The sequence below is a fragment of the Spinacia oleracea genome, chromosome 2 (assembly GCF_020520425.1).
Source record: "Spinacia oleracea cultivar Varoflay chromosome 2, BTI_SOV_V1, whole genome shotgun sequence".
NCBI classification, from domain to species: Eukaryota; Viridiplantae; Streptophyta; class Magnoliopsida; order Caryophyllales; family Amaranthaceae; genus Spinacia; species Spinacia oleracea.
In genome coordinates this window covers 45,973,481-46,000,480 of record NC_079488.1, presented here as the reverse complement: position 1 = coordinate 46,000,480, position 27,000 = coordinate 45,973,481, and the positions used below count along the sequence as shown (strand labels likewise).

At 36.4% G+C, this 27,000-nt stretch overlaps 2 protein-coding genes across 4 annotated transcripts; one reads left to right on the top strand and one right to left on the bottom strand.

The window, feature by feature from the left end:
- Positions 1–152: 152 nt before the first annotated feature.
- LOC110779120 (zinc finger CCCH domain-containing protein 5) lies at positions 153–9,659 on the bottom strand. Its single transcript, XM_021983648.2, has 9 exons — positions 9,068–9,659; positions 8,151–8,309; positions 7,950–8,072; positions 7,614–7,772; positions 5,680–5,772; positions 5,088–5,204; positions 3,311–3,385; positions 2,995–3,161; positions 153–2,082 (listed from the first exon to the last, which is right to left on the bottom strand). The coding sequence occupies exons 1-9, from the start codon at positions 9,449–9,451 to the stop codon at positions 399–401; spliced, it is 2,961 nt and encodes a 986-aa protein (XP_021839340.1). The 5' UTR covers positions 9,452–9,659; the 3' UTR covers positions 153–398.
- A 2,300-nt stretch (positions 9,660–11,959) lies between these two features.
- On the top strand, positions 11,960–26,116 carry LOC110779119 (uncharacterized). Of its 3 annotated transcripts, none has more exons than XR_008927067.1 (7): positions 11,960–12,200; positions 12,746–12,925; positions 13,534–13,647; positions 13,764–13,836; positions 13,917–13,975; positions 14,643–14,760; positions 25,756–26,116. XR_008927067.1 is itself a non-coding variant. In XM_056835474.1 (6 exons), the coding sequence occupies exons 3-6, from the start codon at positions 13,517–13,519 to the stop codon at positions 14,701–14,703; spliced, it is 324 nt and encodes a 107-aa protein (XP_056691452.1). In that variant the 5' UTR covers positions 11,960–12,200; positions 12,746–12,925; positions 13,508–13,516; the 3' UTR covers positions 14,704–15,161. The 3 variants fall into 3 exon arrangements, 1 of the variants encoding a protein (XP_056691452.1); XR_008927066.1 differs by having other exon boundaries at positions 13,508–13,647; XM_056835474.1 differs by lacking the exon at positions 25,756–26,116 and having other exon boundaries at positions 13,508–13,647; positions 14,643–15,161.
- Positions 26,117–27,000: the final 884 nt, after the last annotated feature.

The following is a 27,000-nucleotide window of genomic DNA, read 5'->3' as shown; positions in this document are numbered from 1 at the left end:
CGGAATCAATTATGCTAGGGAGGATACTATTACTCGATAGTGTACCAACTAGCAAGGTTAGACCCTGTTGCTTAACTGCAGTTTCAGGAGGACTTATCTGGTAGTTCAGTTCAATTTAATAAATAATAAATAATATGAATAACCCAAAGAAATGAACACTTCACACAACCATCTTCATATAAAAACATAGGTTGATACATCCGAAAAACGCTGATACATTGTTTCTGCAAGATACAAGGTCATTGAGAGAAGCATCTGATCTGATGGCAATAAGAAACCTTGAACTATTTACATCATTGCGTAGAAGGGTTACGATATTGCTTGAAAAAACATGATCACAAATTAAATATTTGAACATCACTGACCTGTTGAAACAACATTACTGACCTTGTTGATAATTAAATTCTTCTCCTCTTTATAGAAGCATCACTTATATCCACTTTACTCGAATCAGCTTTCTCCAGGACTCCAATGAATATATTTTCTTGGGTGCAATTCTTCAAACTTGCAATAGGCTCCCTACTATTGGCAGCCTGAATATCTTTATGCATTCTGATCTCTTCCAACTTCTTCAAAGCAGCATAACGACAAGCCTTTTCAAGCTCAGCCTCTGCCTCATCACCAATGCCCTCACAGTTGGTATGCACATGCACAGAACTGGTCTCCAACTTTCCAGATGCAGTATCTTCTTCATCACACCTTTTGTGGTCTCTTACAGATGTCGAATCCCTATAACTTGAATCATGACGCTTGTCACCATCGTTAAATCTACTTAAAACCAATTTAGCTGTTTGATCACAAGTCCCACGGTATCTATCACCTGTATTTTCCTGCTCAGCATGATGATTTGGGGCCAGGTAAGCTCGAGAACTTCTGCACCTGTCATCGGTTACAAAAGTTCCAACATCGGCTTTGCCCGAGCGCCTGTGTGTCTTAGAATCAGCTTTTGACAAGCTTGGCTCCTTGATATGGTGCTTGGCACTTCTATCTCCACAATGTCTCTCTTCCTCATCAATCCTCTCTCTATTGGTCTTTTTATCTGTAAGGTCTGACTCTTTCTTCGACCTAGAACTCCTACTCTTTCGGGAACTTTTCTCAGACCGACCAAGCCTATCTCCATCCAAAGCATCGTCTGATGCTACATCATTTCCCACGTTTTTTGAGTGTTGTTTACTATGTCTATGGTGTCTATCTTCATCCATATCACTTTCCGTGTCTGTGAAGCCTGACTGATTCATTAGCATTGAACATTTTCTTACTTTCTTTTGAGGCCTCTTATCATCCTTGCCTAGCCTATCTCTACCATCAGCACTTTCTGATATATTTTTCATCTTTCTCGGGCTTTTGTCATGGTGTCTATGTTGTCTATCTTCATAAGTCTCTCGACTGTCTCTATCACACCCAATATCAGCAACACGTGTCTTGTTCTTCAACCTTGAACTTTTCCCTCTTTTCTTTTGCTGTCTCTTCTCGACTTTGACAAGCCTGCTTTCATCAGAAGCACTGCCGGATGAGTCTGCATCATCTTTCATCCTTCTCATGTCTTTCTTACTACGACTGTGGTGTCCATCTTCGTCACTGTCCTGACTGTCACCATGAGATTCAAAATTTAAGGAATCTGCCTCTTTCTGTACGACACATTTATCTTTATGTCTATTAAATTTATCATGATACTTGTCTGCATAAAAACTCTTTTCCTGGTCATATTTGTCAACTTTCTCATGGTGACATTCATGAACCGACTCTACAGCACTCTTCCGCCTACTTCTACTTTTGTGTTCAAGGTATTTGTCACTTGCACATCCCTCTGCAGACTCAACTGTGGCAGAAACAGCTTCAACTTTTCTACTCTTGCTATCTTGTCTACTTGACTCTCGTTCCCTTTCCCTCTTCCTTGAGCTCCTCTTTGCCCCATCAACTTTAGCATTGTCAGTTTCTCTGTGCTTGGAGCAATGGTAATCTTGAGAGATTCTTTTTTCTCTGTGCGGACTGCGCCTCCCACGACTTCTCCTGTGACCATCATCCTCATCAGAAAAACTTCTTCTATGAGGGCTCCTAGACCTTGATCTCCTTGAATGGTACCTGATATAAAAGTCTCGACATGAAAGCATGCACTACTGAACAGAAGGTTGCGGACTGGGGACGTCAAAGATTTGTATACATGTGAAGCCCAGTGAAAGTGAGTGAGAAGGATGAAGGGTGGCAAGGGGGAGGGGGGGGGACTTATAGTCAAAAAAAAATTACAGAATTATTAATTCATTCAGCAGAAAGTTCTTTTTTCTTCTGAATTAAAAGAATATCAAAGGTGGAGACTACAATTTGCTCCCACGCAGATCCCATCCAATCAATCATATTCTTAATACTGCTGAAGTGCAGAGAACATTAAACATGCAAAACTTTCCCTTAACAGTCAATTCCTGTCAGCTTAGGCCTGTTTTCTTTTCCTTTTTTTTATCTTTTTTTTTCTGGTTTTTATCCAATAAGCATCACTTTGTCTGTCAACCCTGCATAAGCCGGAAAGTTGTAGGAAATAACTGGGCCGAGAGGCCAGGATAACTTTGCCTCATCAACAATATAAACAGCACATCTATCTTGTAAAAGGCTACTCTCTCATGGTCCTTATTTGTCGCTCATTGCATCTAAAGTCATTGTCAATCTCTGCTTCCTGCTGCATTTTGGTTTAATCGTAATACTTTCCTCACCATTTCACAGAGCAACCATTCAGCACATTATTCAAAACAGAGCTAATTCTTTACCTCTGGACAAAGTTTCATATGTTAGTATGTCACAGTCACTTTAAAATAAAAACTTAACCCTCCATATTTTTTATTAGAAAGGAAGCAATAAACCTTCAATTAAGCAAAACAATCGCTCACTTTTCTGGCAGGAAGCAATAAGCTCAATTTCGCAAAAAGATTCCAACAAGCTAACCTTGAAAATATGTGTATTCGATATCTGTATGCACAAATAACTTTGCTGAAAGTTTTCACATACCTCGGACTAACTTCATCTGTGTAACTGTCTCCAGTGTATCCAAATAAAGCAGCCATATCTTTCAGCCAATACCTAGGAGCTGGTTTATCCCAGTCAGCCCATTCATAATCTCCACCGGGATTTCGGAAACAATGGATAAAGTTGCAAGCTGATCCCCGAGAACATGTCTGTTCAAGAAAATGCAATTTTTTTATGGAAAAAGAGTATTGTTCATAACTAAGTATATTACATGTCAGAGCATTCTGAAAAGCATATAAAATCAGAGTGAATGGTGATTAAACCAGGGGGGGGATTAATCCCAAGTTTGTAGGCATACCTTGAGCCTTGACTTCATATATTCCCCACAAATAGCAACCCTCCATCTCGTTATATTAATAAATTCACAGGTCAACTGTCAAGATTAATTTGCAGTTAGTACATGAGTGTATCTAATACTTATGAAGATAAAACCTCCACTTACACATGCACTTGCCGAGTTGCCGCAAATGTCAAACTACTAGAATTTCCCAAAAGTCGTCCAATTTCACACATGGTAAATACTTTAGATGTGATTCCCCATTGAAAATTTTGAAGTAATTTATAGAACATCATGTGACAAATCCAAAGCACACGGAAATGCAATCTTCTGTCCTCATTGGTACTCTCTTTTATCCAAAATATAAGGCACTTAATATTGTTATCTTGTCTATAGTGTTATATTGATATTTTTGAAACGGCATTCGATAATGCATTGGAATAGTAATAGATTCGGAATGGAGGGAGTATAAATGAGGAACATATATGTTACAAGTAAATTTCACATGATTTTGAAATCAGAATGAAATGTATCCAATGCCTAAGAAAATTATATTAATTGGTCATCTATTGGATCAGAGGTTTAATGAAAATGTAGACAATCTCTTAGCTATTGGAACTGACAAGACTAACAAAGCTCTTCACAATTTAAATTGTTCTGACATATTTACTACTAACAACGATATAAATATTCTGACAAGAGAAGAATGGGAGTGCCAAAATGTACTTGAAAAGAAGGTCAAAATATGACTACAGATCAAAAGTTTGTACTCACTTCTACAATCAAATGGCCAATAAGACAACTGTCAATATGCACCTTTATTGTTTTACTAATTACTTTTATTGACAGTTGTATCATATGATGAGTAAGTAGGGAATTGTGATTAGCAAATTATTCCTATACTCTTTCAATAAGCAAACTTTCCAATTATATTCTACACCAATGTGTTCGACATTTTCCTACAATCACATGAGTTGAGCACCTCAGCCTATAATGACGAAAATCACTTGGTCTAGTACTTCCTTTAATCAATTAATCAACGGTTCAATTTACAGCTCTATGATTTTCCAATAGAAACCCTAGGTCTGAAACAATTTTCTTCACATAAAGTGCAACAAGTCGAACTTTAATTGACAAGGAAACCTGCCCAAGGTTGAAATGTCAAGTGGCTCCCCCTAACATCAAACTTATATTCTAAGACGTACCCCGTGTTAACTACTGTAGACACAAACAAGGAGCTGAAAATGATTAGTCAGAGCAGCAGAGACGAGGTAGCTTAAGAACGCCAGAGTTTTTAAACAAGATAGGGACCTTGTACGGCCATACGGCACGTCGGCACCTATTTAATTTAGGCTTTGCCTAGTTTTTAGCAATATTCAGTTGTGGTATTTCTTCAACAAATGATTAATACCAAGATCAGAAGACAAATTTAAAGTATCATAAGAAGCTCAAGGTTCCTCTTCCTTGATTGTGTAGAAATATAAAACTATATAATCTTTCTTGGCTCAGGAAAATCAACAATATGCATAACGATCGAGATTAGGATATTTAACCTGACTCTATTCTCAACCAAATAACAAATATAACTACACTGCTGCACATTAACATTGAAAAGATACCATCTTAGTTGTTTCCATCCAAATATCGATGATCAACCTATCTTTTCATAAAACATAATTGTGTGAAGCCATATATATATTAACAGAGTTCGTATCTCTTGAACCAGACTCTATTTTTCAAGCAAATCACTATCATAAAAACATTACTTCTAGAACTAAACACAAGGAATACATCTTACCAGCTTCCCAGCAAAATACCGAGCATTAGTAGATTGGTATGCAAGCATAGCTGATTCCAATGACTTATAATGCACATATACATTACCCCGCAAATGGGAAGAACCATTTTTGCACACCTGTAAAAGGCAACTACCATTAAAGCAGGTCAGGTTTACAAAAGTTCCCCAACTACACATCAAGCGTAATGTCCATTTGAGTAGTGTGAAAGGTAACTTCACAGCTAGATATTCAATGGAATAAGAGACACTAAAAAGGCCTGGAAACCATTCACATAATTTTTATCCAAGGATACCAGGGTCCAGGCCCAAATAAGAAAAAGACAAGAAAATATACTAGTCTAAAATTAACAAAAAATTATACTTGTATATGAAATAAGAAAGTTGAACAGGCATGCATTAACTACGCCAAGGGTCAACTAATCACTCAATCCCCTCCTAACAAGGGGGAATGGGGATGGGGCAACATGAAAAACAATACAGGACAAAATTAATAGGTGATCTCTTCTGGAAATAAGGGATTGTAAAAGTGCCCGATTATGAATTATGATATATGAGGGCTCAATTGAAGAAAACGAACATGTCTACAAATCACCTTGAAGTTCACAAGTTCCCCAAACTTCAAAAATTCTGTATGAACGTCCTCATAGAAGTCTACAAAACTCCGTTCCACCTCTTCTTCCGTATGCTGACAAAGGAAGCAAAACATCTAGCAGTCACTTCTTAAAAATAAATTTGAGCAATTATACAAAATACGGATAGAGAAAATTGAGTTGTTTACTTTGATGATCTCTGACCATCAATTAAGCAGACACTACACGAAAGGGATCAAATAAAAGGCACACGAAAGGGGGGGTGCAACCTCATTTCCCTTGAAAGAGATACAAACAGCAGTAGAAGATATGAACAGTCAACGAGGATGAAGAGTATTTTTATACGAAGTATTCTGTTTCATCTTAAAAACATTTCAATCGTGTCAGAAAGTTAAGCTGCATAGGCATAATCAGCCTTTCACCAGTATGAGCTTTCTTAATCACTTTATTGTCTTTCACCAGTATCAAACCATCCATACATCTTTGATTGTCTTTTACCCCTTAAATAAGCTTACAATCTATGGCAAATAATACATCTTAAAGTCAGTATAATCTAGGAAATTTTCATAAGAAAAGCTATATGATTCTTTTCTTCCCATCCTAAACTAAAATAAGGCTAGAAAAAGACAATAACCTTCAGATAAAGGGTGCCAATGTCAAAACACTAGAAGTCTACTAAGGTATAATCTTCTAATGCTGAATTGTTACTTATACAGAAAAAACAGCAAACCTTAGAATAAGTTGTAGTGTTATAAGCTTCAGAAAAGCAATTTATCTAAAAAGAAGAATTAGTAACTAACTCGACATGTCTGCGCCATATTATTGCTTTTCAAAGGGAACATTCAATAGATAATGTAATTTGGAGAAAACATGAGAACATATTCAGTCTATACAGTCAATAATACTCTTTCTCATTCGATAATCTTTTCTTATCTTTTTGGGGAGGGATGGGAAAAAGAGAAGAGGAACAGGAACAAAGGTTCTGAAGTCTGTACAACAAATGGCATATTTCCCAGAAACATATTGCTGATCTACTTCCATTCTAACCTTTAAGGATTATCATTTACAACACCCTTGGGGAAAAAAATGTTCCAGTATAAAACAAGTCTGCAAACATGACAAGGAAGAAATCCCTTTCTACCAAGTCACTCAAAAGTAACAGTCACCATAATGATCAGTGTAGAACTAGATGACCATGTCAAAGACAAACGTTTTCCGAGTCAAAATAAAAAGCATGTGTTACCCATAAAAGCACATTGGATATTGTTGCCTACTAATAAGTTGCCGTTTTTTCTCTTTTTTTTATATATAACATTCTCTTCCTAATAAGGGTTAAGGTTCAAACCTTCAACTTGCTAACAAATATTTTAAAGTTCCATCAGTGCAGCATGTGACTGAAAATAATGGAAAGAAAACCCATCATATGATGAGCTGAAGCTTCAGTGTCCACCTTCAGTACCTTCAGAATTCCCCAGTAGACTACTGGCTGTTAAGGAAAGTACCACTAATTTCTGAGGACTCTGATGCTATGAAAAATAAGAACAACGTTCATTTGCTTCATAGTTAAAAAGATGCAAAGTTACAACCTACATATTCCATGAATCGTTTTCTAGTGACCAGAATAAATAAGAACAAAACAGGATGTAAACTCCCAAATTAACAATCTCCAAGTCACACAATCAAATTGGAAACTTGATAGGAGAAATGCTTAGAGTAAGTAACCCAATAAACAGATTTATGCGTCATTGTGGAATCCCAACTGTCCTACTTTCTAGGCAGCATAAAATTTCCAGGAGTGTTCATATTGGCCAACTAAGCATACTCAATCACATATAAGCCGCAACTAAAATCATGCAAAAGAATAACAAAAGAGGCTAAAAGCTAGTTAAGATGGCATTCAGGATACAAGAACCACCCAATGGCTTCAATAACAGACCTCAAGCCCTTCATCCTGCTCCCAAGCAAGGCCAGGACCATTGTACATATTCTTAATGAGTATCGTACAAGATTTATCTGGGTAGAAATGAACTCTGCTACACCGTGCTCCAAAGCGACAAACCCCAGTTTTAAGATGGAAAGGGCAATGTGCTTTATCCTGCCATTAAAAACAGCTAACAGCTGAAAACAATTATACCATAGAAAAAGAATTAACAAAAGAAATTCAGGTGAGTAAAAGAGAGAATTTTATCCTTTTCATATGACTGAGAACATTGTGCGTGGAAACAAAGAGGATATTTTAAGAAAACGCAAAAGAATAAGTATAAAAGCAAACCTGCTCAGTTCCAAAGTTAGGAACTTGTTGTGCAACACTTTCTAGAGCATCTTGTGCACTCTTATAATCTTCAAAGACTTCAGATTGAGGAGCAAGAGGGTTCGATATTGGTCTTTCGCTTTCCTGGCAAGTTCCGTACACTTTAGGATTGCTACTATCTGCCAAAACTAAAAGCAAAAACTAATCTGCCACATCGGTTACCTGTTTTTCTTTAAGAATATCAGGAGCTTTCTTGGGCACTCTGACTTTTTTCTTCTTAACGATTATCTCGTTTCCTTTCCATATTATTTCCGCTGGTCCATCTTCTATATATTCCCAATCATCATCTTCATCCGCGTCATTAGCATTCTCATTGTTAACCTAGCATCAAACATTGCATAAAGCATCAATTTAGCTGATTTAGCAAAAGAATACAGATAGCCCAGTGCCATGGAGAATAGTACAGATTGTACCAAACCATATCAGAGAAACTAGAAAGCTGACACAAGTGAAAACAAGCATAAGCACCTGAAATCAATGACACCTTTCCTGCTCCTTTTACACAGTTGAAACACTAACATATTAAAAAAATTAGCTACCCAATCATGGTATATTGAACACATCAAGCTAACACCTCAATATTTTCTCCAATCACTATGGCAATCAAAACATTGGTCAATCATCTTTCAAGTACAAGCAAAAAGATCAAAGCCTACACCGAATCGGTATATCTTCAAACAGCAATGACAGTGCTATGACCACCGGAAAATTCAGTTACTATGTAACCCAGATTCTCGAATAAATGATGTACTATGGTGTTCAAAACATCGGCTTACCATGTCTCAAATACAAGCAAAAAGATCAAAATCGCCACCGTATCAGTATATCATCAAACTAGAATGATAGCTGCTATCAATACCAGCAAATTCAGTAACTATGTAAAAAACAGATTCTCGAAAGCATAATGTACATTCGAAAGCATTCGATATTTCTGTCTACTCAATCTCAATTTCTGAATCATCATAGCACTGGAGTTTTAAACAGCTGCCCACCTATTGTACGAGGGTACTCAATCTCAAATTCAAGAGCAACTAAATCAACAACTTAACATAAAAAAAATTCAAAAGAATACTACTAACCAGCTTTCTCTGAGATTCTTCTTCTTCGAGTTTGCGCTGTTCCTCCTCTTCTTCCTCCCGTCTCTTCTTCTCCATCTCCAATGCTTGCAGAAACTGCCTTTCTCTCTCCTCAAACTCGAGCCGCTCCCTCTCCATTCTCTCAGCCTCCTCTTGCTCTAACCGCAGCAATCTCATCTTCTCTTCAGGATCGTTCAATCGAGCTTCCTCCTCTTCCCGCTCCTTCACCGCAATTTCCTTCCTCACTTGCTTCCTTTTCATCTTCTTCATCGCTTTCCTCTTCTCCTTCCGACTCATCGTCGCCATTGTACTGTCGTCGGGGTTGATTGTTTTTTCATCGATTTCTCTCTCCACCTCCTTCTGCTGATTTTCTTCCATGACGGCCATTATTTAAACAGGAATCTGTTACTGTGAATCGATTAAATTGCTCATAATCATTTCACTGAAGATTGATTGACTTGTACAATGTTCGGATTAATGGAAAAACCCTAAATTCGGTAATCCCCAATTTCTCAGAGGAGCCTAAACAGTAAATACTTTCACGTTCAAATTGATAAACTGCAGCTTTTTTTTTTTCCTTTTTCCAGAAACCTTTTCCGCAACAATAAATAGTGTACGTGCTAACAAAGTAACGAGTAACGAACTCTAGTACTCTAAGACCATGAAAAATAATTTATTTCTCATCCTTCTCCTTCTTCCACCTCATATTCCACTAACTTGACATAGCACTTACTTAAATCTCTCATTTTTCTTCTACAATTTTGACTTAAGGTCCTTAATTTCTCTTACCTACTTTTTTTACTTTTACACATACTCCCCTTTAAATTCACCTTCAAACACAATTATTAATTTTAACAAACAAAAAAATATGAAATTAAATTAACATTACATATAAATAAAAAAAATGTAACGTATAATCTTAAACATACATATATAGCACAATAAAGTAAAATTGATACATAATAGGATTGTTATCATGCAAAATAAAAAACAAAAAAAAAAAATTTAATTACATGCTTGCATGCGTGGCAGGTTCATACGAGCCCAACAACTTGAAATATTTGTTGCATGCATACAGTAATATAATCACGGTACAAATTGCATTAAATATTTGCATGCAAACAGCCGATGCAACTGCAAGTGGAGTTGAAGTCGGTCCCACCTCCAATTTTAATACAATTGACCTTGGGTCACATATGCGACCTGGGTCAAGTTAATTAAATTTTGACCCTTGTACACTGTCAACATTGTAGTCATTTTGTCCTGTCAATTATCACTTGACCCAAGCTACATGTCAAGGTTGTGTGTGCTCTAATACACACCAACCTTGACATGTAGCTTGGGTTAAATGATAATTGACAAGACTAAATGATTACAATGTTGAGGAAATTCATACAGTTAGTCTGGGGTAAGATTAGTGGACTTATCCTGCAATAATATTATGACAAGTTAGCAATGTAAAATTAGGTTTGGGGGGAAATCCTTGTTTAAGGGGGGGAATTTTCAGTAATGCCGCCATTCAAGTCTTCAGCAGTGGGACTTTAAGCGCCCAAAATACTCCAAAATTTAGCCCGCCCAATTTTTCAATCTTAAAAAGAAAAACAATTTCGAGTTTTACAGTTTGCTATGCTACAACGTTCTTCTTCTTCGTTTGTGAGGTGAAGTTTTTTGAACTCTATTTTCTCTGTAATTTTTTTTTCCTGGAACATATATTTCGGAATTATTAACCTTCACGGTATATGAAGTTCCGATTTTATCTGTTATTAATGTGTATTAGTACTTTGCAATTTTTTTGTTAATTTGGATCGAGGGAAAAACGGTAAGATTAGTTGTTAATGACGGAGAAAACAATGTCTGGTGTGTAAGTGCAGTATTTAATATGTTTGATAAATGTTGTATGTCATCCAATTAAATTTAATTAAATGTATATGTAGCATTAATACTAAGAAATTCGTACAGTATGCAGTAATATTTTATTTTCCCGATGAATTAATTGAATATGCATGAATCATTATTTAATCTTGAATTCTAAATGTTTTTATTAATTTAATTATGTATTCAACAGTGCAATGGTTAGTGTAGACCTTAACGTTGAACCAGAGGCCGAAGATGGAACTATTGTCAATACTAGTACGTCGAACCCCCCTACTGAAGGAATGTGTTTTCATTCCGGTCACGAATTTAGTGAATTTTGTCATTGTTACGCTTTTGAGGAAGGTTTTGAGATGTTTGTGAGTTGTAATACGTTAAAGAAGGAGTACAAAGATAAGGGTGATAGTAAAATAGGTGTTGGAGAACTTGAGGATAGGCCACATATGATGGAAAGAATTAGATTAAAATGTAAGAAGGGAGGTGTTAAAAAAAGCTCGAGGTCTAATGTTACTAGTTGCAAAATGTTTGTTTATGGTTCCGTTAAAAATGGAGATTTTGTAGTAGTTAGTTGTGATTTGAAGCATAATCACCCTCTTAGTCCCGAATGTAGTAGGATGATGCTTAATTACAGAAACATTGATGGACCCACCTTTGATAGGATAATGATAAATGAAAGGGGGGGGCACTACTACAAAAGTTGGAATAAGCAACGCTGAATAGAGAACAGTTAAGTAAGTGAAACGTTGTCTAGGAGTATAGAGTACGCATTTCTCTTATAACAGTTGTGTGGAAAAAATAATAGAGAACAGTTACCTTACCTAGCTGTCTTGTATTCTTTACCAAAATAAATATAATTAAATAAATATAAAATACTTTATAAAATATATAGCAGTGTTTTATGATAACCGTTGTGTATTCTTACGTTTAGACCAAAAAAATATAATAATACTAATAAAAAAAAATTACTTATATTGATTGTTAGGGCGCTGCAAGCCTGCAACCAATCCCCAATATACGCCCAAAAGAAAAATAAGCTTCCAGTTCAAAGAGCGAGATGGAGAATTGCAAAAGCAAAGCGTCGTCCGCCTGCCTTTCCCACCGCCCTTTCTCTGATCTCCTCCATTTACTGTCGTCTTCAGCACCGCCTTTCCCACCACCCTTTCGCTGATCTCCTCCATTTACTGTCGTCTTCAGCGCCGCCTTTCCCACCGCCTACAAACCTCCCGTAGATGACGTTTGTTCCGCCCCTTCCGTCAATTCTAAGGTTAGTGTTCTTATATTTTTTCATACTACTTATTCAAGTAATAGCCTAGGGATATGAATATATTTAATTATCTAATTGCAATATATGAATAAGGAATTCTAGCTTGTTAATTGACAACATAAAAATAGAGTAAGGATTTCTAATTATATTAGGTCAAATTAATTTAATCGAATCACTTCCGCTTGATGAATACACAGAAAGGAGCAACAATTAAATCGAATTACATATGTAGAATTATTATCGATTGAGTTTTCTGAATTAAGATCTTATTGAGCTAATTTTCTTTTAGTTAATATGGTTTAGGCTGAATAAAATTTCTCAGTTAGAATCGAAATAAAGAGGGGGAAGGATAAATTGATGTCCGCTGGGAGTAACAGACAAAGAGGTGGGAAAAGAAAACTGAAGTGAGTGAAATAATATTCAAATTTGTTGCTTTTAATGGGAGCTCATCTAATTTTTTTTTTTAAATTTTTAGATTGTTGTAACTATAATTGCAGGTTGTGATGTTTCTCTGATGATCTGCAGTTGGGCTTTTTGTTTTGCAGTTGAGTTGTGTTGGTGCTGTTTGCTTTACATGTTGCAGTTTGGTTCGATTAGAAGAAGGGGCATACACTAAATTAGCAATAGCAGAGCTCCTACCATTACGGTTTCCATGAGGATGGTTTCAAGGGACACGTTTCTGCTTATTCCGGCCCATAATCTTGACTATCAACACAACAGAATATGTAAATTCCTAATTTATTCGTTCTCATTTGTTTAGATAAATTTTTTTGAACTCCAGATCTTTCTTGCCTACAGCCAACCTATATGTATGTCCTTCTATGTCAGTGGATGAGAAAACGTGATTTTTTTCTTGCTTACTTGAATTTGTCTATACTAGTTGAGGATTGAGGGGCAAATATTGTAAACAAATTATTCTTGAAACCTGAAGAATATCTTCAAATTTGATTGGCCATAATGTCTTGGTTTTTTCTCTAACACCTTACATAAAGGATGTTCTGCAATTGTCTTTGCCTATTTGTGATTTGGGTGTTTAAAACACAGAACGGATGAAGCAGGTAACTAGTGACAGCTTGGTTGGAACACTAATTTCTCATTACTAAATAATAGAAACAATTACAGAGTGACAGAATTTTCACTGTCTGCTTCTGTACCAAGCTGTGAAACGCATGGAAGACAATTAAGGAATAATTATATTTAAATGTGACGTGACAGATTTTAGTCCATTTACTTATCATGTAGTTTTTTTGTAAGTAGGAATTATATGTCCGTGTCAGTTTAATTAATCTACCTTACATGTTTATCAGACTTTATTCATGCCATATGACCACAGAAATACTACCCCGGATGGAGCTTCTTCAGCTAAAATGAAAGCATTGGTGAATGATTTGAATTATCGGCACTTCCAAGGTCACTGCATGACTGGTTCTGGGGGAGGCTCCGTTGGGTTAGTTCATCTAACTAATAAAGCTAAGAATAATAGCATTGGTTATTATCTGTAGTTCTTATAAAGGTATTGCTGTATTTAATTTACAACTCACTTCAGAAATCCTTTTTTTATAGGTATCTAGCACACGGTACTGCAACAGACTACATTTATGAGATTGCAAAAGTTCCCATGGCTTTCACTTTTGAGGTTTGTGAGATGATGTATTTTTCTGACCAAGTTACTTGATGCGATGGTTTTATATATATAAGTTTGATTCACACTTGCAGATTTATGGAGATGAATCTGCTTCAGAATGTTTAACCCAACAGATCAAACCACCTTTAAGGTATGATGAGTAAGTAAGTAATACTTGGTATTACATTAGTTTGTTTTTAGTGGGCTGGGATAGTTTTCTTTATTGTAGAGAATTCTTAATGACTGGTCCGCTGCATTCTTCACACTATTCAAGTTTGGGCCACAATTGCTGGGTATGGCAAACTCGAATGAATCAGTAAAGTTGATATCGATGGATGATTTTTTAGATGGATACCTGATGAGTAGACGGAGTCGATATGGAAAGAAATTGGAGGTGTTTGAGTTGGGATTGCAGGAAATACGATCTTATTTCAGACTATTTTTGCTTTCTTGTGTTATTTTAATGTTCATGTTTTGTACTAGAATTTCAAAGAGCAAGCTTCAGAGGCCTAATGCTTCTCCCTGACGCACTTGTTAAATATTTTTGTTGGTTCCATATTATCAATTCATATATTACCACTGATTGATTACGTATTCTTTTTCATCTTGTACACATTAAAATTCTCCCTATCTCCATTCTCTTACTTGTGATCCCTCTCAGTCTGGGTTATTTCACTGGTTACAGAATTCATCATTTGAAATTATTTCTACCTTTCTGGCAGCTTATTGATTGTCTTTAACCCCTTATAAGATATTTTGTGTAATTAGCTGAAGTTCTTTACTTAGGTGTTCTTGTTTGCCTTTTTTCTTTGATGCAGATATGTAATCAGTATTGCATTCAAAAGGCCAAACAGAAGTGCACATTTTGGTTCCCCTTGAGCTTTCTCCGACGGTCATGGCTAGGAAATTTAACCAAGAGAAGATAATTTGTCGCAAGTAAGTCTCTTGATGCGTTTTTAACAAGCTTTCTATGGTGATCGGCAAATCAGTACTCCGCAACCATTACTGATTTGGTGAGCAGGTGTTGTTTTAAGCCGCTGCATTGCTGATGTTTATTTGGCTAATCAATCACTCATGGTTGCCTTTGCTTTTAAGGGATGCGTGCACTAGAAGAAGCTATTGTTAGGTTATGATTCATATGACAATTCATAAATCATGCGGAAAAACCATTTAGCCAGGAATACATATTATTTACACATAATCATATAGCATAATTTAGATGCATACTCTTTGTTGCGTGCCTTCCCTAGCTGCGCCCGAACCGAACAAGAACAAGTCTTTAGGACTCCAAATGTCGTCCCTCCGTAGATAGTTCACAGCACGTCCGGATCCGCCTTAAGATTGACCAACTAGAATCGCCCTTAAGGTACTAAAGATTTTCGGCACTTTTAGGCAAGGAATGTGTCTGAATTTTCTCTCAAAAACTCACTTTGAATACTTGAATAATCTATGTAAATATGTGACCCTAGGCACCTATTTATAGAGTTATGGAAAAGGTTTTGGAATCCTATTAGGATACTAATTTATTTAATTATAACCCTACTAGGACTCTAATTAAATAATCATTATCTAATAGTTTTAGGATTTAATCATACTTCGAATCCCGATTGCTTCAGGATTCCCGCACAAGCATTGCACGAGCACCGTACACCCGCGCAAGCCTTGCGGCCCACGCTAGGCGCACAGCGCTCGGCCCACTGCTGTGCTCTCGCGCGCGCGCCCAAGGCCTTGGCTGGGCCTGGCCTTTCGCTGGGCCTGGTCGAGGCTTGGCGTGCGATGGTGCGCGTTGGCTCGCTGGGCGATGGCCTGGCTTCGTGCTGGGCCTTCGTCTAGCGGGCCTCGTCCGATGCTAATTCGTACGATACGCTTCCGATTAAATTCCCGATTCCGGAATTCATTTCCGATACGAACAATATTTAATATTTCCGATCCCGGAATCAATTTCCGTTTCGAACAAATATTTAATATTTCCGTTTCCGGAATTATTTTCCGATTCCGATAATATTTCCGATTCTGACAATATTTCCGTTTCCGGCAATATTTCCGATTCTGGCAATATTTCCATTTCCGATAATATTTTCCGATACGTACCATGTTTCCGTTTCCGGCAACATCTACGACTTGGATAATATTTATATTTCCGATACGATCCATATTTCCGTTTCCGGCAATATCATCGTTTCCGGAGTATTCATTTCTTGCCTGTGACGATCTCAGCTCCCACTGAAACCAAGATCCGTCGATTCCGAATATCCATAGTTGGAGTATTTAATGCCATTAAATACTTGATCCGTTTACGTACTATTTGTGTGACCCTACGGGTTCAGTCAAGAGTAAGCTGTGGATTAATATCATTAATTCCACTTGAACTGAAGCGGCCTCTAGCTAGGCATTCAGCTCACTTGATCTCACTGAATTATTAACTTGTTAATTAATACTGAACCGCATTTATTAGACTCAACATAGAATGCATACTTGGACCAAGGGCATTATTTCCTTCAGTCTCCCACTTGTCCTTAGGGACAAGTGTGCATTTCCTAATTCCTTTGTCGCTCGATGCTTGCTCTTGAACATAAGGTAAGAGTTGTCATCCTTATTATGTCCAGAGGTGTTCCTCGGTTTCAGAGTTCAACTGATCAAATAAACAGATAATCATAGCCTATGATTCATCCGAGCACGGCCATGCATTTCACAGTTTCTAGCTCTCCGAGTGGCCTTGTACAACTTTTAAGCATCTCATCCCGATTTATGGTAGGACAATCCCAATCTTGCGATCTTGAGATTAGACTTCGTTTGATAGGTGATTACCTGAGCGTTGCCTTTATAGCCTCCTTTTACGGTGCGACGGTTGGTCAACGTCAAAGCAACCAGTTCTCAAACAAGTAATCTCAAATTACTCAGGTATTGAGGATTTAGTGTCTAATAATTTTAATGAAATTTACTTATGACAGATTTTCATCTCTTACAGTAAAGTTTCATAGGTCTTGTCCGATACTAGTCTTCCCAAAGTAGGTATCTATGCAAATGATTATGACATTGCCATGTCCACATAGTTCAAGAAACAGAACTACTAGTCATCTTGCATTCTAATCGTCTAACGTTTTCTATGCGTCCAATTTTATAGAAAACTCCGACTAGGGACCATTTTCAACCTTTTGACATTCAAGTTCACTTGATAGACATTTCTTAGTCATAGGACTGGTCCTGACAGTCTATCTTGAATATATCGTCAAATTTGAAGGGACTCATCATTTAATACTAAACCAAGATTAAATGGAATATGAAAATACATTTCATATATGATAAATGTTCAACCCCAATGTTTTATAACCATGGGCCTCAAACCCATCTTCTAAAACAATTCATGGAATTCAAAGCTATGCTTGATTTCCAGTGCTACAACGTGAGTGTTGCTTCTCACTTGTTTCATAGGTTTAGTTATCATGCTTTGCCAATCTTAATATCCTTTTCATCAAATGTTCTTCGAGATATGATGATAAGATCTTTTCGAGTTTGTTTATTATGTGATCTAGTCTTTCTTACTTCGATGGTGGTTTTACTCATTTTGCAATGAAGAACCATCAAGTTAGCAGACGTTTTTCTTGCTTCAAGAGTGGTTCTACGCATTTTTCAATGAAGAACCATCAAGCCAGCAGATAGGTGATCTACCCAAGTTCAATCAAGAACTTTAAACAACCCTGTTTTATTGCTTCTTAGGCAATAATTACTTTTACTTCAACTGTATAGGTTGCTAGTGATGCTTTGTTTGGATTTACCTATCCAGGCAGTTCATAGATATGTGGAAGATTCTCCAACTATATCTTAGAACATAGAAATTATTATTTTAATTTCCCACGCAACAACTCATGGTCTCCAACCCATGTTGCCATTTTCAAAACACGATGCTCTATAGCTCGTCCTTATCAATGGTTAACTCCAAAGGGTCTTGCTTGATCCTTTGCCAGTGTTTATGCGTGTAGCATCAATATTTAGCATATCTTTATTTCCTTGAATCAAGAACTATTCCTATGTACCTTTTCAAGTACCATAAGTATTCTTGATCTCAATCTAGTTGATCTTTACTTAGATCAATAGAGATTGGTATATGTTCGTCATGGCTAAAGTCATACGATACGTTTTTGGCGATCCTCATATTATATCATACATGATAAATTTTTTTGCAGAATAATTCCCAATTGAATTCTATTCATGTAACTTTAGCTTATCTAGTTTCAGTAGATACTAAATTCAGCTAAATTCTTTGACATATAATATAGGTTAAGAATCTTATTTAGATCCTTTGATGTTTAACTTAGTAAATGCTTATACATAGTTCAAACATCCTTTACTTAGATTTATTCACATGGGTCGAATATCTCCAATGGAGACTTTCGTGTTTGATTTAGTAAATGCCATTACTTAATCCAAAATAATATCATAAGATCTTTGTAAATAGATCTTAATACCCAGTATGTCCTAAGTTTCGCCATGGTCCATCATTGATGAATAATTTCAAATCTAAGTCATTAGCATTTGAATGTTATTTCACAATAGAGAGATATGTGTGTAATACACATAGGACCAATTAAGTTTTAAGTACTCCCACTAAACTTCTTATATATCGATAAGAATCATGTATATTTTATGAAACTAAAATGCTTATTAGCTTCACTTAAAATACAGTTCCAATTCCCAATTGCTTGCTTAAATCTGTACTTAGATTTTATAAGCTAGCTTTCCTTTTCAAGCATTTATTTGGATCCACAAATTCTATGACATACCATGTACATATTATATTCCAACATTTGATTGAGGAATACGTTTTGTCATCCAATTGCCATATGTACCAATATGCAATCATTGCTTGAATTATAGACTTAAGCATTACGATTTTGCATGAGGTTTCAACACAATCCATGCCATGAATTTGCTTTTAACCTTTAGCAACTAATCTAGCTTTGTGTGTGAACACAATTCCATGTTTGATGGTTTTTATCCTTAAAACAAACTTGCAACCAATAGGTGTGAAACTATTCTTGCAAATCAACAAAATTTCAATTTTGTCATCAAAACATTGAGTATGTTTTATGGCCTTTAACCAATTAAACATATAGTCTATATATGGCCTCTAACCATTTTAGGGAATCTGGGTTTCGTCATAGCTTTCTTACAAGTCACTTCTTTAAGTTTGACTGCAAGTTGTAGGTTTCTTTACTATTTAATAGAAGAATTGCATAGTTTCAGTGGCTTGAATTCTATGCCTACTTGGGTATAGAACATCAATAGCCACTTGAAAGTCCTTTGAATATTCTGTTCTCCTTGAAGCACTTGTAAAGTCTTCTAAGAGATGTCTATTCTTTAAAGCCACTTCTAAAGTCCTTAAAGAATAAGTTCGGTTTTTCTGAAGCACTTCGAAAAGCCTCCGGAATGTCCGTTTATGTTTGTTGTTCGCCTCGAATACTTTCGATATTCTGTTCTCCTTGAAGCACTTGTAAAGTCTTCTAAGAGATGTCTATTCTTTAAAGCCACTTCTAAAGTCCTTAAAGAATAAGTTCGGTTTTTCTGAAGCACTTCGAAAAGCCTCCGGAATGTCCGTTTATGTTTGTTGTTCGCCTCGAATACTTTCGAGGCCTATTTTCTCCCACTTGTCATTTTGGAAACGAATCTCCAAAAGGACATCATTTCGAGCAAACAAACATTATGTTCTCAAAAAATTCGTGGTAGAAACAATACCCTTGTGTCTCATTTGAATAAATCACAATGAAACATATATCTATACTTGGGCCTTAGTTTTTCGAATAACAAACACTAAGCTCCCACTGAGTTTAGGAACTCTTTAGATATATTATGAAAAGATATTTTGAAATTACTTTTCAATAGCTTTGACGAATTTGGTTTAGTTTGGTGGTAGTTGATCATTTTGTTTTAGAAATTATAGGAAAAGTCTTTATGATCCATCATTAATCGAATCAAGTACTAATTGACTTCGATTATTCCAACTAAGATATGCCATATCTTATGGACCTAGATTGTGAAATTACAACACACAATCATTGATGATCATATTTGGTCTCAAGTAATCACCAACATGATCCAACCTAGATTTTTATGATTTCTTGCCAAGTGGATTTTATACTTCTGAATCTTGGAACTACCCAAACAGATTCAACTTATATCACATTTGAGTCAATAAACCTATATTCACTCAAATCCATGTGAAATAATAAAGTCATAAAATCTTTCTTTAGCTTTGAACTCTATTGTCTAGGCGTTCTAACAATAGTTCATATCTTTTGTTACTTTCAACAAGTAAGACTAGTTGTCTTAAAATGATCTAGAAATCAATCAACTTTCAAAAGTCCATCAAAATAGAGCTTATGAATGTTAACTTGTTGATATGGTCTAAGCAACAATGCCAAAGATTAGTGGAACTCAAATCAAGGGGTTGATTTGAACCTAGTAAAGTTTTTTATTGTTAAAGAGTTGTTTGTTTTAATCAAGCAAATTGACTCAACCCGTAAATGACCATTTCATTCAAATAAACAAACAAACAAGCATTGTTTTTGTTCTTCTGAATGTGAGTCTTTCTGTGTTTGAAGCAGAAATTTAGGTATGCTGATTATGGAACAAAATAACCATTTAGTTCCAGCCTTGAAAGGACTTAAAACAAACTAGATGACCCTACAACTAATGTAGCATTGCCATGCTTCATTTCCTACTTGTAGGTCATTAGTGTATCCTAGCTTCCATTGTTTGAGTTATTACCGAAGTAAGAACCTCAAGCGGTATATGATACCAAGGAAGTTTGATTGCTAGGTCACTTCTCTTTAAACATAAATTTATAGGTAGAAACGGAATCGTAAATTCCTTTCATTTGTTCCTCGTTTTCCTATTTCTTGTACCCTTTCTTATAGTCTTAAGAATTGAATTCTTTAGTGTTGACTTTTATACTTTGTTAGACATGTCCAATGTCACCCCAACAAGGTTCTTACCATTTAATTTATGTTGAATATTAAGTTTCAACTAGATGATCTTACCAGAAGCTTCTAAAGTTCTCTAAGCATCGATCTATTCGAATGTCTAGGGACTAGACTCATTCGAGAATTAAATGGACAAAGATATTAGTTTTTAACCATTGGTAAAGCTGAGCGTATTAAACTCAATGCTTTATGATCTCAAAACTACAGTGTATTTTGAATTCACAAGCACCAATTGGTTTGCCATTCGACTTTGATGTTCGAAAACAACCATAAAAGTCGCTATAAGAAACGTACATTTTAAATTGCTCACTTTCTCTCATTTCCGTGAATCGTTCTTGGATTCATTACCAATCGAGGAAATTTACTGTTACCTTTCTAAAAGGATTTACTGCAGTGCAAGATATTTAATTATAAACAATAATTAAAACATACATTGAAGCATGCAAAGTCTAAACATTTATCATGAGTAATAACTTGAAAATTAAAGCAATCATGCAATTTCAACAAGTTATTAGCATTTTATTCGAATTTATTGTTCCGGCAGGTGTGAATAAAATGATTCCAAGATCCTAAAATCATTGAAGAATTAAGCACAGTTTGTCGACTTAATCCTAAAACATCTTAGGTAAGAAAAAGCCTTTTGCTAATAGTCTAGAAACTATTCTTGGTTGATAGGTACGTCTAAGAACTTATTAGGTAAACCTATCGATTTTGCCACGACATAAAAGGACTCCTTACTTATATCGTTGAGTTTCACCAAAACTAACATGTACTCACAATTATTTGTGTACCTTGCCCCTTTAGGACCAATAAGTAACACCTCGCTGAGCGAAAACTATTACTAGATTGATGTAAAGGATATCCAAGCAAGTGTATATTTTGGCATGGCACCTTTTAACTCAATTTTTAAGTTTGGAACTTAAGGCTCTTACTATGTTGGTTAGATTTTAAGTGAACTAAAATCCTTAATCATGCAACATAATCAAGCCACAATCTTATGCATAATTAAGACATATTTAAAGCAATAAATAACTTAAAGCATGCACAAGATAAATGTGATCTAGTATGGCCCGACTTCATCTTGAAGCTTTAACTTCAAAGTCCGTCTTGAAAATCTCCGTGGGAGGCACCATTTTCTTCAAATAGGATAAGCTATAATTAAAACTAATTACAACTATTTGATGGTACGCAGACCATATTTGATTTGAAAAACAACTTTGGTACTTTAGACCAATTACATTCAAATTAATGGTACGCAGACCATATTTTCTATCCTATTTGGGCCATACTAGTCACTTCATAACCTGCAAAACAGTACATATACAATATATACCATTCACCCATTCATCATCATGAATGGCCCGCATAGCTGGTTAGTATAACACATTATGCATCACGTAAACATTTGCAGCAATTAATCAAGGGCACCAATAATCTACCAATTATTCAGTCCTTATTAATTCTAATCAAGTTGTTTTAACCTTAAGGATTTGTAGACCTAATCAAGAGTTTATGACTAAAAGGGGCTCCCACTAAAACCAATAAATTCATATGCTTTACTAATTTTAAACATAAAAATGTATTTCTAGTCTAACCGAAACATACAAATTTAATTAAAATTTAAAGCTCATATAAATTTATAATTGAATCCAAAAATTTTAATTTAATTTCAGTCGTATTTAAATTAATTCATGATTTTAATTTTAGTAAAATAATTAGAATAAATAAAATTTATTATAATTACAATATTCAAAATTAAAATCCAAGAAAATAATTTAAATTATTAATTTTAAAATTAATTAAAATTACGTGAACTGAAAATTTCAAATTAAACATTCAAAACGATCTAATCGCAACGCAAACACCCTACGCATCGCAAGCCCATGGGCCACACGCACACAGCCATCGCTGGCCATGTGCGCGCAGCCCATGCGCTCGTCGCATAGCTGCTGCTTCTACCCTTCGCAAGCCATCGCACAAGTTGGTGCTCGCTGCGCGCGCGCCAGCGCTCGATGCACGCGAGCCATCGCTCGCTGTGCACGCTTGCCAGCGCTCGATGCACGCGAGCCATCGCTCGCTGTGCGCGAGCAATTGCTCGCTGTGCGCGCTCGCCAGCGCTCGCTGTGCGCGAGCCATCGCTCGCTGCGCGAGGCATCGACGCTGCGCGAGGCATCGACGCTGGGCGCAGCACTCGATCGTGGCACGCGAGCTTGCGCTCGCTGCGCGCGAGGCTGCGCGCGCTTGCGCGAGGCAGTGCGCGTTGTAGCGCAGCTTGCTTGCTGCCCACACGCGACTGCCGTGCCTTGCCTTCGCCCATGCCCATTCGTCCATAGCTCGTAGCCCACGACACAAGGCAGGGCTGCTGCCTTGTGCTCGTGCACCATGGCCTTGCTCATTGCATTCGTGCCGCACGGGCGACGAGCTCCCTTGCTCGTCGTCGCATGCCCGCACTATACAACACCCCTTAAGGGTAACACGTAGCGTCCATTGCTTTGTGCGTGCAAGTTTTATGAACGAATCGCATAAAATTTAAAAATTTATATTTAAAATTAATGACAAATTAATAAATAATATTAATTTCATAATTTTAGGGCGAAAAATCGAAAATTTATTATTCAATTGATTTCCGATTAATATGGATTCAAGCCTAGGTCATAAAAATTTAAAATTTATCATAAATTTACAATTTTTATGGTGGTTTTTAATCATAGGTTTCTAATTAAATTATAATTAATTATGAAAATCAAATTAATTCTAAATTATTCTAATTTTCAACAAATTAATCATAATTACAAATTAGATTGCATAATTAACAAGGCTAGGCATTCAAACTTGTTAAACATATACAGTAGGTCAATCAAAAATTCAAGATTTATCAACAAGAATCGCAAATATTTAATTTAACATCTTAAATTTACGAAATTTTGCATTCGAAAAACTAAAACCTTCGAAAAGTCATAGTTAGGCTTCGAATTTGAGAATTCTGGGTTCGGCAGAAAAATACTTTTTTTGTCAAAATTTTAGAATGCCTTTTACATGCGGAATTGACACAAAAATCACTCGATTTGGATGAGTAACGAAGAAACTGCCGAAAAACTGCGTACGTATAATTAAATAAACGCAATTTGCAATTAATTAGCAATTACGAAAATTAATCACCCCTTTTAATTCTTGCAAATTTGTAATATTTAACCATGTTCATGCAATTTAGATTATGAAAATAATAAGAGGCTCTGATACCACTGTTAGGTTATGATTCATATGACAATTCATAAATCATGCGGAAAAACCATTTAGCCAGGAATACATATTATTTACACATAATCATATAGCATAATTTAGATGCATACTCTTTGTTGCGTGCCTTCCCTAGCTGCGCCCGAACCGAACAAGAACAAGTCTTTAGGACTCCAAATGTCGTCCCTCCGTAGATAGTCCACAGCACGTCCGGATCCGCCTTAAGATTGACCAACTAGAATCGCCCTTAAGGTACTAAAGATTTTCGGCACTTTTAGGCAAGGAATGTGTCTGAATTTTCTCTCAAAAACTCACTTTGAATACTTGAAAAATCTATGTAAATATGTGACCCTAGACACCTATTTATAGAGTTATGGAAAAGGTTTTGGAATCCTATTAGGATACTAATTTATTTAATTATAACCCTACTAGGACTCTAATTAAATAATCATTATCTAATAGTTTTAGGATTTAATCATACTTCGAATCCCGATTGCTTCAGGATTCCCGCACAAGCATTGCACGAGCACCGTACACCCGCGCAAGCCTTGCGGCCCACGCTAGGCGCACAGCGCTCGGCCCACTGCTGTGCTCTCGCGCGCGCGCCCAAGGCCTTGGCTGGGCCTGGCCTTGCGCTGGGCCTGGTCGAGGCTTGGCGTGCGATGGTGCGCGTTGGCTCGCTGGGCGATGGCCTGGCTTCGTGCTGGGCCTTCGTCTAGCGGGCCTCGTCCGATGCTAATTCGTACGATACGCTTCCGATTAAATTCCCGATTCCGGAATTCATTTCCGATACGAACAATATTTAATATTTCCGATCCCGGAATCAATTTCCGTTTCGAACAAATATTTAATATTTCCGTTTCCGGAATTATTTTCCGATTCCGATAATATTTCCGATTCTGACAATATTTCCGTTTCCGGCAATATTTCCGATTCTGGCAATATTTCCATTTCCGATAATATTTTCCGATACGTACCATGTTTCCGTTTCCGGCAACATCTACGACTTGGATAATATTTATATTTCCGATACGATCCATATTTCCGTTTCCGGCAATATCATCGTTTCCGGAGTATTCATTTCTTGCCTGTGACGATCTCAGCTCCCACTGAAACCAAGATCCGTCGATTCCGAATATCCATAGTTGGAGTATTTAATGCCATTAAATACTTGATCCGTTTACGTACTATTTGTGTGACCCTACGGGTTCAGTCAAGAGTAAGCTGTGGATTAATATCATTAATTCCACTTGAACTGAAGCGGCCTCTAGCTAGGCATTCAGCTCACTTGATCTCACTGAATTATTAACTTGTTAATTAATACTGAACCGCATTTATTAGACTCAACATAGAATGCATACTTGGACCAAGGGCATTATTTCCTTCAGCTATTGTGTAGGTGAGCTTAAGCATGTGTTTTACATGTAGAATCCTTGCTAAACTTATGGTTAATTAATTAATTTATTTGGCTTTGCCTGCATATTTATTCCCTGTTAACAAGTGTTAATGTGCTCATTAATCTATTTAATATATACGATTTATGCATTGGCTTCCACTAAGGTATGCAAGTGAGTACAACAAGTGTGTGACTTCTATTTCAAGTAGTACTCTACTGCTACTAATTGTAGTATTTAGAAGCCTATCAGGACAAACTCGCCTTCGATTTCATGGTTCTGTTGGTTTGCTATTGAAAAATTGTGTTGTTGGTTTGCAGTTGAGGCCATAGAAGAAGATTAAGTAGAGCGACAAGTTGTTTTGAAGCTGATATTCAGGCAACGGTTTCCATGAAGTTGATGTTCGAAAGAAGTTGTTTACGTACTATGGCAACACTAGTCTGGTTTTAAGCTCATAGTTTATTGGGTGAGCAGTAGGTTAGTTGTACTAGGTTAGAAGTTAAAGGGTATGGAATATATTGTAGGTATAAAGGGTATGGACTATATGTTGCAGGTATAAAAAGGGTATGGGAATAGAATGTTGTAATACGTTACTGTAGGTTAGTATAGTCTTTGTTTTAGTGCAATAACTATTTTTTTTAAGGGAACTTAATTAGTATCATTCCAAAGGTTGCAGCTTGTACGAACGTTATTTTTTTATTTATATATTTAATGCTTATTTATCTAATAAAATAATATATTTTTTTTTTTGAAAAAAAATGGGGAATAAAGGACTGTTATCTATGTAAAATGTCCTTTATCTTAATGTAAAAGAGGAAGAATAGAGTACGCCTATCTAAGCAAGCTGTCCTTTATTTTAGTAAATACATAACAGTTTAGTGTCTCAACCGTTCTCTATTCCTCCTATATTTTCTGATTTAAGGAAGGGAATAGAGAACGGTTAGCTGAGACCACCGTACTCCATTTATATGTATATAGAACGGCTATCCAAACCGTCCTCTATACTATAGAGATCGCTTAGCAGGAGAACGGTCCTCATGCGTCCTCTAAAGCATATTTCAACAGTTCTCTATTCACTTTTTTGTAGTAGTGGGGGGTGTAGCATTAGTAGAAACTTCGGCACTCAATTGATTGAAAAAGGTGGTTTTGATAAAATTACGTTCAACAAGAAGGATAGAGAAACGCCATAGCCGTTGAACGTCGTAAAACAATTTTTGAGAAAGGAGATGCTGCCGGTCTTGAAGAGTATTTCAAAGCACAACGAGAATTGAATGGTGATTTTTATAGTTCTATGCAACGAAATGAAGAAGGTATTTTAAAGAACGCATTCTGGTCCGACGCGCGTAGTAGAGGAACTTGCAAAAATTTTCTGGGATGTGATCAGTTTCGACACCACCTTTTCTAGCAATAGGTACGTAACTTTATATACTATTTCAAGTATGTGTGAGGGGGTCGAAAAAGCGCGAGGCTAATGCGTGACCTCGTCCCTCGTGGGTGTGACGATTCTTTTTATTCAATCAAGTGTAATTGGATTTCCTGTGAGCATATACCCAATTGACTAGTAA